The sequence below is a fragment of the Scylla paramamosain genome, chromosome 37, assembly GCF_035594125.1.
Source record: "Scylla paramamosain isolate STU-SP2022 chromosome 37, ASM3559412v1, whole genome shotgun sequence".
Lineage (NCBI taxonomy): Eukaryota > Metazoa > Arthropoda > Malacostraca > Decapoda > Portunidae > Scylla > Scylla paramamosain.
In genome coordinates, this window is record NC_087187.1 from 7,062,501 (window position 1) to 7,085,000 (window position 22,500).

At 44.6% G+C, this 22,500-nt stretch overlaps 1 protein-coding gene across 1 annotated transcript in view; it reads left to right on the forward strand.

The window, feature by feature from the left end:
- Positions 1-22,500, forward strand: part of LOC135091450 (fasciclin-2-like) — a 29,497-nt gene that overhangs the window by 4,442 nt on the left and 2,555 nt on the right. Inside the window, exons 2-7 of the mRNA XM_063989102.1 lie at positions 6,814-6,944; positions 12,212-12,371; positions 15,929-16,222; positions 16,392-17,018; positions 17,188-17,254; positions 17,558-22,500. The exon at positions 17,558-22,500 is cut by the window's right edge and continues 2,555 nt beyond it. Of these exons, the coding sequence (XP_063845172.1) occupies positions 6,814-6,944; positions 12,212-12,371; positions 15,929-16,222; positions 16,392-17,018; positions 17,188-17,254; positions 17,558-17,681 (1,403 nt within the window). The 3' untranslated portion in view covers positions 17,682-22,500. The remainder of the gene's footprint in view (positions 1-6,813; positions 6,945-12,211; positions 12,372-15,928; positions 16,223-16,391; positions 17,019-17,187; positions 17,255-17,557) is intronic.

Below are 22,500 nucleotides of genomic sequence, written 5' to 3' on the forward strand. Positions count from 1 at the left end.
GAGTAAGAGAGGTGGAGAGTATAAGGGATGGGATAATGAGGGATGAGGGCAGAAGAAGGAAGGAAGATAGGACAAAAACCGGAAGGCAAAGAAATATGAATGGGATAATGAAGACCAGGAAGAAAGGATGTGAAGAGGGAGAAGGGAAAAGGAGAAGAATATAAAGAAACGTAAGGGAGACATAGTAAAAGGTGGAAGTAAAGGATGCAAAGGAAAAAGAGAATGAAAGCAAAGGAGGGAAAGGAAGAGTATGTAAGGAAATATGGATAAAGGAGGATGATGTAAAATAATTCAATGAGATAAGGGAAAAACGTAAGATTCAGGAAGATAGGTGTTGAAGGAAAGAGAAAAGTCAGGAATATGATAGGAGGGGGAAAGAATGGTCGATGAAGGAAAAAATGAAAAAAAAAAATGAATAAATAAACACATGAAACGAAGAGAAAGAAAAACGTAAAAATATATTCAATAGAGAGAACAGGAAAAGAATGAGGGAAAAGCGGAGAAAGAAAAAAAGGAAATGACAAAGAGATAAAATCGGAAGCAAAAATAATAAGAAAAAAGACAACAACAAATAGAGAAAAAAAAAAAAAAAAACAAAAGAGGATTAAGGAGAAAGGGAACAAGAAATAGGGGGAAAGAAAAGAAAAAAAAGTGATAAGGAGATTACACACTAAGAAAAAAAAAACAATGAAACACAGTAATATGGTAGACACACACACACACACACACACACACACACACACACACACACACACACACACACACACACACACACACACACACACACACACACACACCAAAAGAAGATAAACAAATACAATAAAACAAATAAATAAGAATTCTCATTACTGATCCCACAGAAGGCAAATATCAGGATTATTTTTGGTCCTTACTTTCACAATGTTGGAAATACAGTTATCAAAGGAAGACCTGAGTCCCTTCTTCCTCCTAACAGGCGGGAAGGTAAGAGGGAAAGGGGAAGGAGAGGTGGTAGGAGGGGAGAGTATGAGAAAGAAAGGGAGAGACGAGAAGACAGGATAAAGAGAAGAAAACAGAAAGAAAGGGAAATATGGAGGATGTGGGTGAAGGAAAAGATACCTGGAAAAGGGGAAAGGAAAACACGAGAATAGGGAAAAGGGGAAGAGAAGATGAGATGGGGAAAAGAAAGAGGTGATAAAAAGAAGGGGAAGGAGATGATAAAAGCACGGGAAAGAGAAAGTGAGAAAGGAAGAGAAAGGGAAGAGGAAGGAGAAGGGGATGATGAGAGGGAGGAGAAGGGGAAGTGAGAAAGGAAGAGAAAGGGAAAAGAAAGAAAAGGGAAGGAGGGAGAGGGAATTGATGCGGAGCGGGAAGGAAAGGATTAATACTGCTGCTGACTATAACTTGGCCTTTGACGAGCTCAGGGCCTGCTTGTAGCTCTTCCTGTGTGTGTGTGTGTGTGTGTGTGTGTGTGTGTGAGAGAGAGAGAGAGAGAGAGAGAGAGAGAGAGAGAGAGAGAGAGAGAGAGAGAGAGAGAGAGAGAGAGAGAGAGAGAGAGAGAGAGAGAGAGAGAGAATGTGCTTGAAGGAAAATTTTAGTGTTAGAATATATTTAGGTAGAAAACCAACATACCTACTACTACTACTACTACTACTACTACTACTACTACTACTACTACTTCTTACTTCAGATGAGGTACTGCATCACAAACAGCTTTACAAGGATCAAAAAGTCTGTTGCTGTTTGTTCTTTCCTTGTGTTACTCCTCCTCCTCCTCCTCCTCCTCCTACTACTACTACTACTACTACTACTACTACTACTAGCACCACCATCACCATCTTCATTACTATCAATCCAGCCACCATCATCACAACCATCACCATCACCATCATCATCCTCACCATTATCATCAATCCAGCCACCATCATCACAACCAACACCACCATCATCACCATTGTCGGATCAAATCGCACCGTTGGCTCCACTTAAGAACACTGACAAAGGTAATGGATGCGGTGATTGTCGTTTTAAATACCCCATCATTCTCATCTTCGTTCGCTTCCCTTCACTCCCGCTTCTGAAACGGAGACTGATTGCTATCGTTACTGCTTTTAATTAGGCAAGGAATCGCTCGCATCGCCCCGGGAACACCCCGTTAAATAACCCAGATTCTTGAGTGGTAATTAAATATCTCTCAAGTGGTAGGAGGAGCAGCTGTCTGTCTGAAGTAGGAGCAGGGAGGAGATGAGAGGAGAGTGTGCACAGGGGAGAGAAGGAGAAGAGGGAAGATGGTGAAGAAAACGTAGAGAGGAAAGAGGGAAAAGAGAGAAAAGGAAGGAAGAAAAGTGTTCAGAGGAGGAGAGGAGGAAAAGAGGGAAGATGATGGAGGAAACGTGGGAGGAAAATGTACTGAGGGGAGAGAAGGAAGAGAGGAAAAGCAGGGAAAGAAATGTGCACAGCGAGAGAAGGAATAGAAGGGAGATAATAAAGAAAACGTAGGTAAGGAAAAATAAAAATAAAAGGAGGAAAGAGAAAGGAGAAACTGTTTCAATTAGGAGGTAGGAAAGAAAGGAAGAAAAATGGATAGAGAGAAGAGAAGGAAGAAAAGGAAACGAGGCAAGGCAATAAGAACGAAAACAATAGAAAGGAAGGAGAAAATAAGAGAAAGAAGAAAATAGCTAACAGTCTGGAGCAGGAGATGAGAAGAGATAAAGGAAGGAAAGGATGAAATGAGAGAGGAGAGGGGGAAAGGAGATGAAGGGAGGAGGTATGAAGGAGGGAAAAGAAATGAAGGAAAGCAAATGAACAAACAGATGAGGGAGAAGGGAGAGTAAATAAGATGAAAGGAGGGAATAGAAGATGAATTAAAGAAAGCTCAACAGAGGGATGAGAGGAGAGGGGAGAGAGGGAAAAAGAGATGAAGGAAGGAGATGCAAGAGAAACCAGGAAAAAGATGAAGGAAAAAATAAGTGAATGGAAAACTTAGAGGAAAGAGAAGGAAAAAATGGAGGGTTAAAAAGAGGAAAGGAGAAGCTGAGAGAAAGGGAGGAAGGAAGAAGCTGTATGTTTGTAGGAAAACGAGAGAGAGAAAAAAGCGAAGAAAATGGAGATTGTTAAGAAAAGAAAGAGAAGAAAGAGGATGAAATATTCAGAGAGGAAAGTGAGAGAAAGGAAAGAGGGGAAATGGAATGATGGGAAGAAAGAAAAGTTAGGAGCTGCCTATCTGGAGGAGAAGGGAAAAGAAGGAGGAAAAATGAGCGGATGTAGAGCGAGAGAGAGAGAGAGAGAGAGAGAGAGAGAGAGAGAGAGAGAGAGAGAGAGAGAGAGAGAGAGAGAGAGAGAGAGAGAGAGAGAGAGAGAGAGAACGAGATACAAAGTACAGAAAGAAAGAGAACTAGTGAAAAAGGGAAAGTGAGAGGGGAGGTGAGGAAGAGATGGAGAGGAAAAAAGAAGGAAAAAAAAGTAAAGTGGGGAGGAAAAACCAGAGACAGCGATGAAGGAGGGAGGGAAGGAGAGAAAGAGATGGAGGACCGCTGGGAGAGATGGAGGGAGAAGAGGGAGGTAGATGGCGGGAGAGAGCTGGTGGGCGGACAAGGAGAGAGGGAAAAGGTGGAAGAATAGATGTAGGGAGAGATGGGAAGGGATGGGGGTAGAGAGAGTGGAGGGAGGAGAAGAAGGAAGGACGAAGGTAGAGTGAGGAGGGTAGGAGAGATGGGAGGATGGAGATAATAAGAGGGTAGGGAGAGATAGAGGCAGGGAGAGGCGAGGAAGACAGTGAGGGATGGGAGGTGGGGAAAGGGGGTAGGAAAATGCCGGGAGAAGTAAGAGTGATGAGGGAATAAGTACCTGACACACCTATTTTGTGGAGTAATCAGTACAGGTGTGCCAGGTAATTAGGTAATATTAATGGACTAATTAAGGTTACTCTGAACACGGTGATTTCATCTTTTTAACGTGGAAGACTTAACTTTGACTGAACTATTTATTTTGATCACTGCGATTTATATTGTAAAAATAATAACATGGCTTTTAATCTAAGTGCTTTTACTTATTGATGATACGGCTGACTCATTAACAAATATCATTGAGTCCTTTCTATGGATTGGTTTGAACGCGGCGGTTTATTATTCAACACACGGGTACCTTTACGCAAACAATTACTCATTCCACAGTTCACGCTTCTGGTAACATTAAACAACATCCCAGAAATGGAATACGTTGTCATTAAAACCACCAAAGTCATTTGCTGCGCTGACAATTCTGGCGACTTTGTAAATAAACCCAGGAACTGCACTAGAAGTAAAACCATCAAAGGCACTCACAACGACTGTATTACGTCAACATCCGCGAACTAAAGGATGTAGGCCAAGGCAAAGACACAGACACTACAGGCATTTACTGTACACACATATATTGGCATTTATAGCAACACAAAAAAACATCCTGTCTAGAAAACAACGAAAAGGACACGAAGGGCATTTACTTTTTTTTTTTTTATCTAAGTCGACATTTCTGCCTCGGTTAAAACACCCATGAATAAGAAAAAAGATAAAACGTTTGATTAAATATATAGAATAACTAGAATAGAAAAAAAAAACATGAAGTACATTTTCTGAACATAATATACTGATGTTTCTTTTAACACTAAAAAAACACAAATAAAAACACACCAACTAAAATCATCATTATAAAAGAAAAAAATACACGAAGGCCATCTGCTTTACATAACATATATTAACATCCCTGGCACCGTTATGAGAATGTCCACAAATTGAACGCACAATTTAAAACACAGAAGGCGTGGAAATAAAGACAAAATCGCAGCAGGAAGGAGAGGCAAACACGCGGTGACGCCAAGTTAGAGGCAGCCAGTGATGAGTGTCGACGTAATTGGAATAACTTGTTGGATTGAGTAAATTACGTTATTAAAAGGATAATTAGCGTGCACTGTTAGGGATCGATTGCCAGGCTGTGATTGGTAGTTTCAAATTATTAGTTCAGGTGTTTCATAAGGGACAAATTTGATTAACTTCGGACAGGTAATTATTGACACGCGTGGCTTGTTTATTTTATCATTCTCTCTCTCTCTCTCTCTCTCTCTCTCTCTCTCTCTCTCTCTCTCTCTCTCTCTCTCTCTCTCTCTCTCAATTTTACTTCATATAATTTATTTGCATATTTTATTCATCTATTCAATGACATTAGTTTATTCATTCTATCAGTTTATTTTGATAAGCGGCGAGAGAAATTTTGCAGTGAATATCGACGACTTTCAACATAATTTACCCTGCAGGTTTATAGGACACTCAGATGGACACCACAGCCCTCTAGAGAAAATAAGCTTACGTGCTTCATCTGTTTATATCTGCTCTGCTTTCTTTCACCATTTCTAGGCTGCTTGGATGATGAATGACTTTGACTTGTGTTGATGAGGGAAGAAACGGTCCCAGGACCTTTGTTCTTTATATATACAAGTATGTACAGATTATACTGAGATATGTGCAAAGACTAAAGAAGCTTGCGACGCCGGATCTGGAGTGAACCTGACATCTCTCAAACATTCGCCCAGCCCGTGACATTATCGTGAAAGAGAACTGCGTTGCTGGATGTCTGGCCAACACTTTGTAATATGATACACTAAACTGTGCTGACTCAACTGTTTGGCTGGCGGTGCACACATTCAGCTACACACGATCCCTGTTGTTACATCTCGCCTCTGACGCACATCGCACATTAATAAGTGTACAAATAGAAACATAACAAAGCGTAACATGCTGTTTTGTTAGTGTAATTATCCACGTGTTACCTGCTAGGTATATGACGTCTTTATACTTCAACATTATAACCCAACAATACTACCACTTCCTTATCTTGCTATACTTCCTTACCATTGTTACACCATTATAACCATAACACAACCGTCACCCTTCCAGGGCACCATGGCTCAACACTGCCTCATCATACAATAAGACGCCTTAACACTATATGTACGCTGCACCACAATAACATTTACAACAGTGAACAACTCGATACATTCCATACCCTGCCACCTTAACTGACTGAACTATTTGCACAACGATGAACTCGGCACTATCCACATTCTGGCACTTTAACTAACGCAACAATTACACGCAATAAACTTAACACTATCCGTGTGCTGCCACCATAACTGAGTCACCACTACACAACAATGAACGCCCCCATGCCACTGCTAATCCATCATAATCACGTCATCTCAACTTTTACTCAACTCTTACACACTACGAAGCTTTAGACACGCTACATCAAGACGCATCACACCACAGCCATGCAGCGACACTCTTCTCAGCAATGGATTGTGTCTTGCATGAGGCCGTATCTCATGCATTGTACCTGGCACTATAACTCTTGTCCCCTCCTGTCTCCTTCAAGGTCATGCAAGCCAGACACTGCATTAACGATAGATGTGTCACTGCAAAGGAAAACGAGGGAAGAATACTCGTTAATGTAAAATACCACTTCACTACGACATTCCACAAAAGATACTGGGTACTCTGTCCATGTTCTTACACACACACACACACACACACACACACACACACACACACACACACACACACACACACACACACACACACACACACACACACACACGATACAAACATCCAAACGAAACACTGAAAAAATTAACGCATAACATTTTTCACATACAAAGAAACTGAAAACACACACACACATACACACATGAATTCCCACCACCTCACACAATCTCCTCTCTCTCTCTCTCTCTCTCTCTCTCTCTCTCTCTCTCTCTCTCTCTCTCTCTCTCTCCCTCTCAATGTCACCTTTCGCCCACAGACCCACCCCGGCTGCAGCTTCGCCCCGGCCACAGCCTCACACTGAGCCACATCAAGGAAGGTGATGACGTGTATTTCGAGTGTGAAGTTCACGCCAACCCACCTGTCGAGGCCGTCAGGTGGTTCTTAAAGGTGAGCTCAGGTGTTCTTTCTCTCCTCCTGGCTGTCTTTGTATTTGTTCTATTGTGTCTTTTTAATTTAGGTCTTCTTGTTTTACTTGTATGCTTCATTTCTATTCTCTCTCTCTCTCTCACTCTCTCTCTCTCTCTCTCTCTCTCTCTCTCTCTCTCTCTCTCTCTCTCTCTCTCTCTCTCTCTCTCTCTCTCTCTCTCTCTCTCTCTCTTTCCTTTATTACCTGTCACACCTTGACTTTCATTCATTCTCCATCAATATCAATGTCTCGTTATTCTTTACACGTATTTTGCCCTTCGCACTTTTTATCACTATCTCATTCAATTGTATTTCTTCCTTAGCTTTGTTACTCAGTATGCTCTTCCTTTCTCTCTCTCTCCCTCTTTCCTCCCTCCTGCGCATCATTTTTCCTTCCTTTGACATACGTTCTTCCTGTCATCTTTCATTTTTACTACTCCTAGTTCCCTTCATCCTCCCTTTCCCCGTTATTCCGTTTGTCTTCTCAGTCTTTCCTCCAGGTCTATTTCCTCCCTCTCTCTCTTCTTCTTTCTCTCTCTTCCCACATTGATTTCTTTCCACTCTACCTCCATCTTCTGTCTCACAGCACTACCTTACCTGCGTTAAAAAGGTAGAAAACTCAGGTAATCTATAAATATGAATGCATTAATTTCTCGTTATTTCTCCCCATCAGGGCGGGGGGAAGAAGGGCGGGAAGTTTGCCATTAGGCCGCTAAAAGGAGAGGAAGACAAGATGAAAAGAGGCTTAGGAACTTGCATCATCAGGCGCCATTATGATGAGCCACCTAACGCCAGTACAAACCCTCTTCCTCCCGCCATCAACACAACGCCGTTTTGTTCCTCTTGTTTTTCCTGCCATAAACGTGTCTTTCCCTCTCCTCTTTTTCTCGGTCCGCGTCGTAAACACTCGTAGGTCCTGAGCGGCGGAAAGCGGTACAGTAATGGCTCGCCTGATGACGTGAATTTGGGTCATGTTGTAGCTGACTCTCTCTCTCTCTCTCTCTCCTCCTCTCTCTCTCTCTCTCTCTCTCTCTCTCTCTCCTCTCCTCTCTCTCTCTCTCTCTCTCTCTCTCTCTCTCTCTCTCTCTCTCTCTCTCTCTCTCTCTCTCTTTTTGTTTTTGTTTAGGGCGTTTCTTTTGTTCGTGTTCCGTCATCCATTTGATCTGTTCTTATTAGTATTCGTTCGTTAGCGACTTTCTTTTTTTTTTCCTCTTTTATTTATCTTGGTTCTCTGTCTCATTCTCTCTCACATTTGTAGTATTCCTTTTGTAGTGTGTGTGTGTGTGTGTGTGTGTGTGTGTGTGTGTGTGTGTGTGTGTGTGTGTGTGTGTGTGTGTGTGTGTGTGTGTGTATGTGTGTGTGTGTGTGTGTGTGTGTCCCATTTTAATTTCTCCAGTCTAGTTTGTTCTCTATTCATCAGTGCGGGTTGTTTTTTTGGTTGGTTATATCTACATATCTTTATGCTCCAAGTCCTCCTCCTTTCCTTCTCCCTCCATTATCGTATTGCATTACTTTTCTGGAATCGGATCCGCTTTTGGGCATGGTCTCAGCCTTCCTTTGTTCTCCATTCATTATTCTGTCGTTTATTTTTAGCGCGTTGGATCCGCTTCTGAAGCCTCTCTTTCGTCGTCTATTCGTTCCTCTTTTTTAGCACTATGTAAAGCAGGATTCGCTTTTGTATACACTCTCTTAAGGCTTCCTCTGATATCCCTCCTGCAGTCTTTTGTTTACTGAGCTGACTTGAGCGGCGACACTGCTCACTCCAGACCGCTTCAGCCATTCACTGTAATAGTTTTAGGTTTTAGTGGATTTTCACTCTCAAGCACTTCCTCTCACTTAGCCGTCCTGTCCCTGCCATATTTTCACTTGACAGTGATATATATTCACTTAGCAATATATTCCTAGCCATAGTTTTTTTTAACCTAACCATATACTTGCAGCCGCTGATTCTCACCCAGCCATAGATTATCACCCAACCATACACTCATAAATTTTCATCAATCCATTAATTTTTAGCCAGTTTCTTTCAATAGTCATTCACACATAGGCTGTTTCTTTTTCAACCATTCACTCTCCCACAGTTTTCCTAAGCCATTCATTCGTAACCACAAGTTTTCTCCCAGCCATCCACTCAGCTATTACTGTTCCCTCACCCATACTGTTTGACACATCAGTTCATGAATACCCATACATTTTCACCGAGCAATAGAAGACTACCCATAGAATTTCACCCCGGCCATTCAGTGATAGCCAACAGAATCCCGGACTATTTTATGCAAGGTAAACAATTCCTGGGTTATGTGGGGAGGCCGTCCCTTATAACGCTGACTATAATATCGCTGTAATTAAAAGTATGCTGTTTAATAACGTCACTGTGTTCTAGGGTATCACTTAATTGCAGGGTGTAGTAATGATTGCGATACGATGTGAATGTTATGGTAATTATTGTTTAAGTATTCAATAACAACCAGGCTGGCTCAAACATTGGTCTACACACACAAAAAAAAAAAATAATTACCTTTCGCTTTTATGAATTTTTTTCTGACTAACTGTCATGCTAACCCAACTTTTCTTTTTTTTTTTTTTGTTCTTTCGTTTTTTTTTTCTTTCTTTATTCTTTAGCCCTCGCGGACACGACACAATGTTTACCTTTCTTGATCAAGTGGAAGAAAATAAGCCGTTGGAAAACTTATATTACTTTGCAAAAAACTTTACATATGGTAATTCTGGAATCCTTATTTTTCTTTTTCATTTTCATCATTATCATCATGCAAAGAATGTGTCTATGTGTGTGTGTGTGTGTGTGTGTGTGTGTGTGTGTGTGTGTGTGGGTGTGTGTGTGTGTGTGTGTGTGTGTGTGTGGGTGTGTGTGTGTGTGTGTGTGTGTGTGTGTGTGTGTGTGTGTGTGTGTGTGTGTGTGTGTGTGTGTGTGTGTGTGTGTGTGTGTGTGTGTGTGTGTGTGTGTGTGTGTGGGTGTGTGTGTAAGTATGGGTGCGTTGCGGGTGGCTCCTTCACAGTGACAATATTTACTCTCCTTGATCGAGTGGAAGAAAATAAACCGTTGGCGAGCATACATTATTCTTAAAACTTTATTATTCTTTAAAACTTTACGTACGGCATTACTGAGCTGCAAATTTTCCTAGTTAACCAACATCCAGAACAGTTTTTTTTTTCTTTTCTCCAGTGACAATATTTACTCTTCTTGATAGAGTGAAGGAAAATAAGCCGTTGAAAACTTACATTCCCCCAGAAAACTTTACATTTGGTATTACAGATGTTTCAAATTTTTCACTGCCAATCACCATGGAAAGCATTTTTTTTTTTTTTTGGAGACGTACGCAGTGACACTTTTTTTTTTCTAATCAAGTGGGAGAAAATGAACCGTAAAGGAACCTCCAGCATCAAAAGTTTACATAATGTATTACCAAACAACATGTACAGCCAAGTCTTCATTTTTTTTTCACCACAGTGACAATATTTACTCTTCTCGAAAGAGTGGGAGGAAATAAGTCGTTGAAAAATTTCAGTTCTTACAAAAACAACGTGCATTATAACAGTTCTGACTTTCTCAATCAATCACCATGTAAAAGTCAAGTCTTTGTTCTTCTTTTTCCATTGTATTTACTCTTCCCTGGCAGAGTGATGGAAAATATGACGAGGACGAGTCCGCGGTATTCTTACATGGTACGTTTCCATATTTTCTTACAACCGTCAAACAAAACAAAGAGAAATCTTTTTCCTCGTTTTTTCTGTCAGCAGACACAGTATTTAATCTTCGAGATGAAGTAAGAGAAAATAAAACGCTGATGAATCTTCACTATTCCCACATAGTAGCGCACGTCATTCCTAAGTTACGAATTCTTCCAGCAAACAAATTTTTTTTTTTCTGATCTTGTCTACAAACACAACATTTATTTTCCTCGGCAGCGAGAGACAAAACACAGCCTTGAGGGACCCACACAATACCCACACAACAAAAATACACCATTACTGAGTTGGCCTTGCATTGGTCGATAGCCTGGGGGAAGCTGGCTGCTGCTGCTGCATTACAAGGGTGAGGTTGGGCCGCCGACCACCCCACACGCACCTAAGCCCGAACCCCCCAGCCCACGGGGACCGCTTTCCCCGCTTAATGGAGATACGATCCGCTTCTAATCGCCTTCGAACCTCCGCGAGCTGATACTTTTCCTCATACTTTACTTGATTATACGTGTTACGATCCTTCTTTAATGGTGTTGGGGACGGACGACTGGCAGCCACGTGCGTTGGTTTGCATATTTGCCTGGCGCTGAACGTAGAGTGTTCCGAAGGTATGAAAGAATCAGGTGTATAACATGCTCTGTCTCCATGATTTGGTGTGTGTGTGTGTGTGTGTGTGTGTGTGTGTGTGTGTGTGTGTGTGTGTGTGTGTGTGTGTGTGTGTGTGTGTGTGTGTGTGTGTGTGTGTGTGAACTTAAGAGGGGCTAATAGCATATACGTGCGGCACCTCAAACCATAAATAAGCTGCAGGAAGTAACTTGCACGAAAACATGTGCAGCCACTCTGTGCACGAACCTGCGTGTGTGTGTGGTGTGTGTGTGTGTGTGTGTGTGTGTGTGTGTGTGTGTGTGTGTGTGTGTGTGTGTGTGTGTGTGTTACGAGGACCTCCAACGTTTCTGTATGTACGATTTTCTCTCAGTCTATCTATCTACTTATCTATCTGTCTACTTGTTGTTATATAATGGGATTCATAATTACTTCTTAATCCGTCTGTCTGTCTCCATATCTGTGAAACTGAGAATATTTTACCTATCTACGTCTCATCATCAACCTGTCTATATCGGAGTCTATTTTAAAGGCAGCCAGCTCATCATTCCATAAGTCTCTCTCTCTCTCTCTCTCTCTCTCTCTCTCTCTCTCTCTCTCTCTCTCTCTCTCTCTCTCTCTCTCTCTCTCTCTCTCTCTCTCTCTCTCTCTCTCTCTCTCTCTAACTACCGACTCAAAAATCTATCCTTCTATCAATCTCTCAATTCACTTTTCTATCTATTTATTTATCCAGCTATCTGCTTGTCTGTTTACCTGTCTACCAATAAAAGAACCTAAATAATTAAACCAAATAAGTAATCAACTATTGCCGATACAACAAATGATACGTAAGTAAATCCAATACATAAATACATTACACACGAAGAGTATAAACATCTAGCTATCATGTTCGTCAGTCCGCCAATCATCGTGACATAAGAAAACCTAACGTGTGTGTGTTTCAGGGGCAGGAACTGGAGCAGAATGTGTCAGCGGGGATCATCGTGGCGAACCGAAGTCTGGTTCTCCAAGGGGTGGGGCGGCGCTCCTCGGGGGACTACGTGTGCAAGGCGTCCAACCCCAGGGGCGAGACAACCTCCAACCCTCTGCACCTGAACGTGAAGTGTAGGTACCCCTGTGTGTGTGTGTGTGTGTGTGTGTGTGTGTGTGTGTGTGTGTGTGTGTGTGTGTGTGTGTGTGTGTGTGTGTGTGTGTGTGTGTGTGTGTGTGTGTGTGTGTGAGGTTAATATGAGTGTATTAAAAGGAAAGACTCGGCTATCATATTAAATTACTTGACATGTAGCTCAATGACACGAATGAGAGAGAGAGAGAGAGAGAGAGAGAGAGAGAGAGGAGAGAGAGAGAGAGAGAGAGAGAGAGAGAGAGAGAGAGAGAGAGAGAGAGAGAGAGAGAGAATCAAAGGAAGCAAGAGCGGTTGGAGAGAGAAACAGGTAAAAATATCGTCTTTACCACCCTCTCTCTCTCTCTCTCTCTCTCTCTCTCTCTCTCTCTCTCTCTCTCTCTCTCTCTCTCTCTCGTACACTCAACCACTAAAGAGGCTGCAAACCTGGTAGTCTCCGTGCCGTATCGTGCAGGTAAGACCCTTCCCACCCCTCCTCTCACCTCACCTGTCCCCTCGCTCTCACTCTCACACCGACACAAGTACCCGGAGGAAGAGAGTAAAGAGGAGGAGGAGGAGGAGGAGGAGGGGGAGTGAGTAAGTGGGTAGATACTAGATAGCCGCCGGTAAGAGGAGAAAGGTAAAAAAAGAGTTGAATCTCATGAAAGGAAAGTGAGGTGAGGTAGCGAAGGGAGGGGTGAGATAAGGTCTTGGGGAGGCAGTTCACGGGGACAGATTAGATGGTGGAATGGAGAGCAGGTAGGAATGCATCTAGCGGCTGGTTTTATTATGGTGAATGCTGATGAAGGGTTTGTGTCTGAGTGAGTGATATGGTGGTGGTGGTGGTGGTGGTGGTGGTGGTGGTGGTGCTATTAGTTGTAAAGAAGAAGAAGAAGAAGAAGAAGAAGAAGAAGAAGAGTAGAACTAGTAGTAGTAGTAGTAGTAGTAGTAGTAGTAGTAGTAGTAGTAGTAGTAGTAGTAGTAGTAGTAGTAGTAGTAGTAGTAGTAGCAACAGCAGTAGCAGCAGCAGCAGCAGCACACTAAGCTCAGAATAAAGATGTCACTGCGTCACTGAGTCACTTATACCTCTCTCCCTTCCATTTCCTCCCGCCCAGCCTTCCTCCCTCTCTGCCTCCATGCCCATTTCCTCCTTTCCTTCCTTCCCTCGTCTCCAGGTGATGTTCTCTACAGCCAAGGAAACGAAACACCTCCCTAAGAAAGAAAAACCCTTCAGGAAACACACACACACACACACACACACACACACACACACACACACACACACACACACACACACACACACACACACACACACACACACCACTACGTCTCTTGTCTTTGTTAAGCTTCACTCCATTATCCCATTACATCAGTAGCCTTCCTTTGTGGCTTTGTAGGCGCGTAAAGGCGAATTTTCAGCGTTACGTAATACCAAATGAGCTTGCAACAGAGAGCGTGCAACATCCCCCTCCCCCGTCCTTCGCATTCTTCTCCTTTGATGCTATAAAGGTCCACGGCTTCTGAAGATCCTTTATATGCGAGATTTCACAATACTTGAAAGACTGTCGCGACGGTGGAGGGAGAGTGGAGGGGGAGGAAGAGGTGGAGGACGAAGAAGCAAAATGAGAGCAAGGGTGATGGGAAAAGTGAGACGAACATAAACACAAACGAATATATAAAAAAAAAAAAAAACACAGCAGCATGACCGTTTATGAGGACTCTATTACCTATCATGCAGTTAAGGAAATAACAGAAAACTTCTAATCACTGAACGCCTCCACTCTCCAGGGCTGGCAGGAAAGAAGTGTCAAGCTATGGAAAAGATGAAAACAACCACCAGCGCCACTCCTGCCCGGTGCTGGACAATCACCACCTTCGCTAAAGAGGCATTCTAAGCGCAAACCTGAATGAATTTTAACTGCAGTTTGTTAAGACAGTGGATAGTGTCTCAGTTACGGATCAGAGCGCTAATACATATCCAATCTGTTTTTGGAGACAGTTATTGCTGTGCTAACGGTGACACAGAAATCTAAGGAGGCCTACAAGTTAATGGCCAGAGTTCATTTGACGAAAATCTTTTATCCAGCATCTTGAGGTTGTTTTTGTCTTCTTGTATTTTTTTTTCTTATCAGTTGATTGTAAAGTAATTGTCTGGATAAAAATAATCAAATCCTTTCAATATTTTAACTAATTCTACCAGATTATCTTAAATCCACCGTTTCGAAAGGTTGGTTAAAATTTGTTCATGAAGCCTTTCTTAATTTTAGTTTTCATATGTTATTATATTATATATTTTAGTTGTTATATGTTGCACTTTTCTAGCTTTTATTTATTTGCTCATTTATCCAATTATTTATTTTACTTTATTTCATTTATTATTTATGAATTAATTTATTTATTCCATCTATTTTTTTGTGAACTATTTTCTAACAAGACAAGGAAAACTATACGTAGTACTCAAGAGTTATATATCTAATATAACCCTTTCTGATTCATTTTCGAAGAAAAGTTCGATCGAGTCAATCAATTTGATGGCAATTTTAACGACATCTGAAGAGTGTTGACTGGGCTCTAGATGGCTCGGTATTAAGAACAAAGGAGGAGGAGGAGGAGGAGGAGGAGGAGGAGGAGGAGGAGGAGGAGGAAGAGGAGGAGGAGGAGGAGGAGGAAGAGGAGGAGGAGGAGGAAGCAGTATGAGAGCAAGGACGGCATTAAAAAAGACGATGACGAAAAGCAAGAAGAGGAGGAGGAGGAGGAGGAGGAGGAGGAGGAGGAGGAGGAGGAGGAGGAGAATGAGAACAAGGACGGCAATAAGAAAGAGGATGATGGTAAAGTGGGAGGAGGAGAAAGGGGAATAAGAGAACGAGGAACAAGAAGAAAAAGAAGAGGAAGAAAATACGAAGAATGTACCAAGGTTGTAACACGCCTGTCGTTCTTCAAGGTAAACGTTCCCTTTGAGTTCCTATTATTTTTCTGGAACCCCAAGAAGTGATGATACGATGATACACCCTTTGACACTCTGAAGGAGGGGGGCAGAGTGGTGAATGAAGGATGAGGGAAAGGGGGTGGAGGAAGGGAGCGAAGATGACCCGGAGGGAAGGATAAGAGAAGAGGAAGAGAGGATTATGTAGGAAAGGAGAGAGAGAGAGAGAGAGAGAGAGAGAGAGAGAGAGAGAGAGAGAGAGAGAGAGAGAGAGAGAGAGAGAGAGAGAGAGAGTATATGAGACACGAGGGAAAGGACGGGAAATAAATAAGAGTGGGTACGAAATATCAGACGCAGGGGACGGAGGAGGAGGAGCGGCAGGTAAAGACTGTCATCTGTATCGCCGTCACTCCTACGCCGCATAACATTGGCGTCCTTTACACCTCCTCACGTCACTTTCCTCTTCAGCCCTTCTCTAAGGAATTTACTGGCCAAGATTGAGTTCTGAATGGAAGGACGAGAGCAGGTGACGACGAGAGAGAGAGAGAGAGAGAGAGAGAGAGAGAGAGAGAGAGAGAGAGAGAGAGAGAGAGAGAGAGAGAGAGAGAGAGAGAATAACACTTCTCCCCATCCCGCCAGTCCGCCCCACCTGTGCCGAGGACCAGCAGTGGACATATGGCAGTGGTCGCGGTGAGCAAGTTAACGTCACGTGCCGTGTCCACGCCCATCCCGACGCCCACTCCTTCCGGTGGGCGTTCAACACGTCCGCCGAACTGCTCCACCTGCCACAGAACCGCACACACGCGCTCCGCGACCGCAGCACCGTCACCTACACGCCCATGACACACCATGACTTCGGGACGCTGCTGTGCTGGGCCGTGAACGAGGTGGGCGGCCAGGTGCAGCCCTGTGTGTTTCTTATCGTGCCTGCAGGTAAGGGGTGCAAGTGTACCGCGGGATTAAAGAGGGAAGAGAGATTTTATTGTGGGTCACTGATGGACAAAATGAGGGTGGAGGTAAGGGTGTGCATAATGTGTGATGAGATGAAGGGGCGGAGGCAGGGCTCCAGTCAGGGCACTCACTAAGGCCTGCCTACCCACAGCCGCGCCGGAGCCGGTACACAACTGCAGCGTGTGGCACAACGCAAGCAGCGCCGCGGGGGAGGTGTTGGTGAGGTGCAGCCCAGGCTGGAGCGGTGGCCTGACGCAGACCTTCACGCTGCGTGTGCGTGCCGTGCGCCGCGTGTCAGGCCGGCCCCAGGTTGGCGACGTGGTGGCCTCCCTCACCAGCCCCGTGGAGCCACTCTTCACCGTGACGGGGCTCGCCCCGGGGACCGAGTATCAACTGGCAGTGGGCGCCTCCAACTCCAAGGGCGAGGCGCCTTCCACCCTGCTGCTGCACCACACGCCCATCGACGTGGCCGAGAAGCGGACCAGTGCCACGGCAGCCGAGTCCTCTGGGGGCGGCATGGACCGAGCGCTGCTGGCGGTAGTGCTGGCAGCTGTTACGGGCGCCCTCGGTTCAGTCGTCATCTGTTTTCTTGTGGTGCTGTTTGTCATCCGCCCACGCCTGAGGCACGCCCAGGCTCACGCTCACTCCCACGGCCGCACGCAGCCGCGGGTCGTGTGCCACAAGGCTGGTGCCGAAGAGGCGGTCCGCTCACCTGGCGCCGGCCAGGGAGATTTTGACCAGATACAGGGCGGTCCAGACCTCATCCTCGTGCGTGCCAGTAAGTACTGCTAGGCCAAGTGTACGTGTATACACACACACACACACACACACACACACACACACACACACACACACACACACACACACACACACACTAACAAACAAACAAGCAAACAAACACGTACAAAGTAATACAGCAATCACTGCAACCTCTTTTTCCCGTACAGATGCAGAGAAGGAAGGCGCTCCGCCGCCCCCCGCGCGCCCCCCGCTGTTACCACCGCCACCCTCTCGGTGAGTACCTTCAACATGCTCCCTCCGCCGCCTGCCGCCGCCGCCGCCGCCACCACGCACTCGCACATCCTACAGGAGACGTAAGTTCACACGTGCCGAGTGAAATGTGGCTGTGTTTTGGCGGCGGCGGCGGCGGCGGCAGCAGGACAACAGGGCGGTACATCTGCGGCGCCGACACCTCACAGACACACTGGTGGCTGCGTGGGAGTTATGCCACGAGGCGTGAGTCTGGAGTGGCGAAAGTGTCGGCCGATGCGAAGAGGCACTTTGCATGTTAACAAGGCTGTGTCTTGGGTGTTGCAGAGCGGCCAGTACGGCGGGACGCAGGGCGCCACGGCGGCCACAGGCCTCTACATGGACACTTCCGCCGGTGGCCTCGCCGGCAAGCCCAGCAGGGACAGCATCAATCCCAGCTACAGCAGCGTGAGCAGCAGCAGCAGCTTCGGCAGCATCGGGGCAGGGCGAGGCGCCCTGAGTCCCGGCGTGGGAGGCGGCCTGGTCCTGGCTCAGCAGGAAGGTATGAAGGTCGGCGGCGGGACGCTGCTCAGCCCCGGCATCGAGCCCGTTATAGAGGCGCCACGAGGATCCTGCCACACCTCCGCCTCCGCCGCCACCAGCCCCGCGACGGTGCCCTCCACAGGACCCCTCGAGGCCCGCCGCCTGTCTGGGGTAGCGGCGCCCCTTGGGGAGGTGCAGGGGTGGGCAGATCGCGTGGGTACCGGCGGATTGAGGGGACTGCCTCCCCGCCGCCCCTCCAGCTCGGGGATTCACTCTGAAGGGTTTCAGCACAACTTGAGCAGCAGTCGGGAGAGCTGCGTCTAGACAAAGGGGCGTAGCTTCTTCCTCCCACAACATTCCCAACCATCCCCTGCCCTCCCTCTCCCCTCATCCAACGCTCCAGCAGTGCCGCGGGAAAGGGAAGGCAAGGTCAGTGGACACAGCTGCCTGCCGCTCCCCCAGGTGATAGCACGAGTGGCAAGGCGCCAGACATGCTCCATGAAGGCGTGGCGGTCCGCACGCCCCGTTCTCCTTCCCTGTCCTCCCCACCAGTTGGGAGCTGCCGCACCTGGAGCGCCGCGTCTAATGACGCCATACCACTAAAGGACAGGTAGGGCCTCGCTTCACGCCCAAAGAAAAGTGTAAACAGGAGATCAAGGGTGGTACTCCTTATCCCGCTGGGTCAACACAGTGCTAAGCTTGTGTACACAGGGTGACGCTGTGCTCCTCCTCCCCAGCCCGGTGTCCTTCCCTCCCCAAGCCTTCCTTGCGCTGCTTCCTTTTGTCACGTCCTCTTCCTCCTGTAAAATCCCTTCCGTCCTCACTCCTTCCCTTGCTGCCTCCTTTTACTACATCCTACACCTGCCACCTCTCTCTCTCTCTCTCTCTCTCTCTCTCTCTCTCTCTCTCTCTCTCTCTCTCTCTCTCTCTCTCTCTCTCTCTCTCTCTCTCTCTCTCTCTCTCTCTCTCTCTCTCTCTCTCTCTCTCTCTCTCTCTCTCTCTCTCTCTCTCTCTCTCTCTCCCTTGTTTCCGGCACTTTTTCGCTTTCAATTTCCTTTCATAATATTCATCCTCTCCTCTTCTTTTTTTCCATCCTCCTCCTACCTTCATCCTCTTGCTTCTCCTCCCCACTTTTTTTAATGGTCGATACTTTCTTTCTATTCGGTGAACTCTCTCTCTCTCTCTCTCTCTCTCTCTCTCTCTCTCTCTCTCTCTCTCTCTCTCTCTCTCTCTCTCTCTCTCTCTCTCTCTCTCTCTCTCTCCTTGTGTGTGTTTATATATATTTTCTTTATTTTTTTTGTTCATTTATCTAATCTTTAGTTTATATTCCTTATATTCCTAGTTTGCATAAGCGCCACGATCTGAATTTTTTTCCTCCTCCTCCTCCTCCTCTTCTTGCATCTCTGTCTTTCCAGTCCTCCAATCTTTATATAAAATTTGTGCTTCTTTTTATCATCTCGTTCTTCTCTCTACCACGCCTTCCTCTCCTCCATCTTTTTTACTTAGCAGCTCTTTTCTTTCTCTCCTCCTCATCCTCGTCCTCCTCTGCAACATAATAAAGCAAAAACCAGAATATACTCCAACACACGGAGGATCTGCAGAGATGACCCAAGTTTTCATATTTTGGAGAATATTCGCGGGAGAGAGAAAGAAGCAAAGTAGCGAAAATGGAAAGAGAGAAAAAATATATTGCATCAGGTCATGAGTGTGTGTGTGTGTGTGTGTGTGTGTGTGTGTGTGTGTGTGTGTTGGTGGGTGGGTGGGTGTGTGTATATACTGCTCTGTACGTTTACATGTCTAAATCACAATGAATATTTACACCAATGTATATGTGAATATGGCGGTTGGCCTTTCAATGTGTATGTACGTATATGTTAGAGTGTAAATATGTACATAGGTGTGTGTGAGTGTGTGTGTGTGTGTGTGTGTGTGTGTGTGTGTGTGTGTGTGTGTGTGTGTGTGTGTGTGTGTGTGTGTGTGTGTGTGTGTGTGTGTGTGTGTGTGTGTGTGTGTGTGTGTGTGTGTGTGAATATTTAATTTCACGCAAGACAAGAGAGGGAGACAGCGATAATCGGATTGAGAAAACTACAGTCAAAGAAAAAACAAAAAAATATTCTCTCTCTCTCTCTCTCTCTCTCTCTCTCTCTCTCTCTCTCTCTCTCTCTCTCTCTCTCTCTCTCTCTCTCTCTCTCTCTCTCTCTCTCTCTCTCTCCCTACTCTTTCATTCCCAACTATCTCCTTTCCACACACACACACACACACACACACACACACACACACACACACACACACACATACACACGACACCACAAGGGCGGGCCACAAAACACAGCAAACACGCCCCTCCCCCCGCCCACGTCAAGCCGTACGCGTATGCAAAAAAACCTGTGTTGTTCTGAAAGTAACCTGACACATTCCCGCAGACGCAGAAAATTCGCTTGGAGGAGGAAAGGCGAGGCTAACACAGGTAGAAGCAAGAGGGACACAGGAATTTCATAATCATTTCGTGTTTTCTTCCTATTTTTTCCTTCTTTTTTCCCTTTTCCTCACTCCACGGCGTGCCACAGAGAAACTTTGAGGCACGGTATGAAAAAGAGAGGCGAGGTTAGAAAAATGGGGAAAGAGAGAGAAAAAGAGAGAGAGAGAGAGAAACGGAGGGGAGAAAAAGTGAGAAGAAACATCATGCGAAAAAAGAGAAAAAAAAATGGTAAGGAGTAGCGACCGAGGAGACACAGAAAAGAAAAAGGGAAAAGGTGTAAAAGCCAGACTTAAAATACAGGCGAAACGGGGAGGAAGAAATGCGGAGAGGACGTGTGAGCAAGGGGGGAACAGAGGAAGGAGGATAAGAGTGAAAGAGAAAGACAAGAAAGAATAAGTGAACGTAACATCCCTACGTCACTGACTTTGAAATGCAACGAAAAAGTGAAAAAAAAGATGAGAATTGGAGGAAAATCTAAAATAAAAAGTGCAAAAAAAATCTTTCCTTACTTTCTATGAGCAGAGATGCGTAGAAAACTGCACTGAAATAAAGGAAAAACTGTCTTTATTATGACTTACTGGAAAAAGAGAAAATAGTTCATAGAAAACAAAAGTGTAAATAAAACAACGAAAATACACAAAAAACACAAAGAAAACGTGAGAAAAGAAAACGTCTTGTGTCACTCCCGTTAATAAGTACAACTCTCTCTCTCTCTCTCTCTCTCTCTCTCTCTCTCTCTCTCTCTCTCTCTCTCTCTCTCTCTCTCTCTCTCTCTCTCTCTCTCTTGGTGTTACTGAGTACACGGAATGATAACTGGCACAGGAGAGACAAGAAACACACACACACACACACACACACACACACACACACACACACACACACACACACACACACACACACACAAACACTCTGTACTACTCTGGCATCCCCGGGGGCCTTTCAGAGTACGGAGGGCGCCCCAGGGAGAGAGAGTATCGTATGTATGACTTAAAATTTATCCATGGGCACTAAGTATTCTTCTCAGTGTGTATGTATGTCTGTATGTCTGATTGTGTGTTTGTCTGCCTTCATGTCAGTCTGCTTTTTGTTCGGCACTAAGATATAATTCTCCTTGTGTTTGTTTCTCTGTCAGTGTATCTGTTTATTTATTTATTTATTTACTTATTTGTTTATTTTATAAGGCTGTCTGTTTACCCGACTGTTTCTGTTGTTTATTTATTTTTTTCTGCTTTTTTATCTACCATTCTGGTAGTCTCTCTCTCTCTCTCTCTCTCTCTCTCTCTCTCTCTCTCTCTCTCTCTCTCTCTCTCTCTCTCTCTCTCTCTCTCTCTCTCTCTCTCTCTCATACGTACCCTAACAAAAAGTAGAGCATTCTCAAGACCCTATGATAAAACACCATCTAAGAGCCTCTACAAAAAAATAAAAATAAATAAATAAATAAATAATAAATAATAATAATAATGGAGAGAAAGAACAATGCAAACTAATTCAACAATACTCCACAGAGAACTATGAGGCGCAACGAGGCAGAAAAAAAGACTTGAACACTTGAAACCATAACTTAGGACGCCGTGACATCAAACTTCACTTAGGAGGGATGAAGAAGTGCCTCGTTACTTATGCTCTCACCCCGAGAAGGAGATGAAGTGCCCAGCCTTCTACGTAATAAACAATGGATGTCATAATTCTGTACATATTTTAGTTCAGTCAGTAATAGATCTCTAAGTGACGTCAGTTTAAGTATTATATGTCACAATATATATATATATATATACGAGTATATACTGTAAATATGAGATGAACACACGTATCAAAGAGAATCAGTTTATAATGAAAAGAAAGGAGGAAAAAGAAAGTGCATGATAACTTCTGGAATATAACAGGAACGTAAAATACAAAGGTAGTAAAAATATATAAAAAAAGCAAACGTGAGTGAATGACACACTGAAAGTCATGATTCAGTGGATGTTGCAGTGAGAAAAGCGACAAAAATACAACAGAAAATGTACAATAAACAACTCGAAACGCACTGAAATTCACATAATCAATAACAAACTTCACAAAAATGCGATAAACAACGACGTGGAAGCAAAATCACACCATAAAGTCACCGAACATTGCCAACTGCCTGAATTTAACACACCTTGTTAGCCTGCCTACAATACTGAGTTCTGGTAGTCACTATACCAAGCAAAACAGCATGACCAAATCAGTAATGCATCAATTTATGAAGAACAAGTTAACGAAATATACAATCAGATAAAAACTG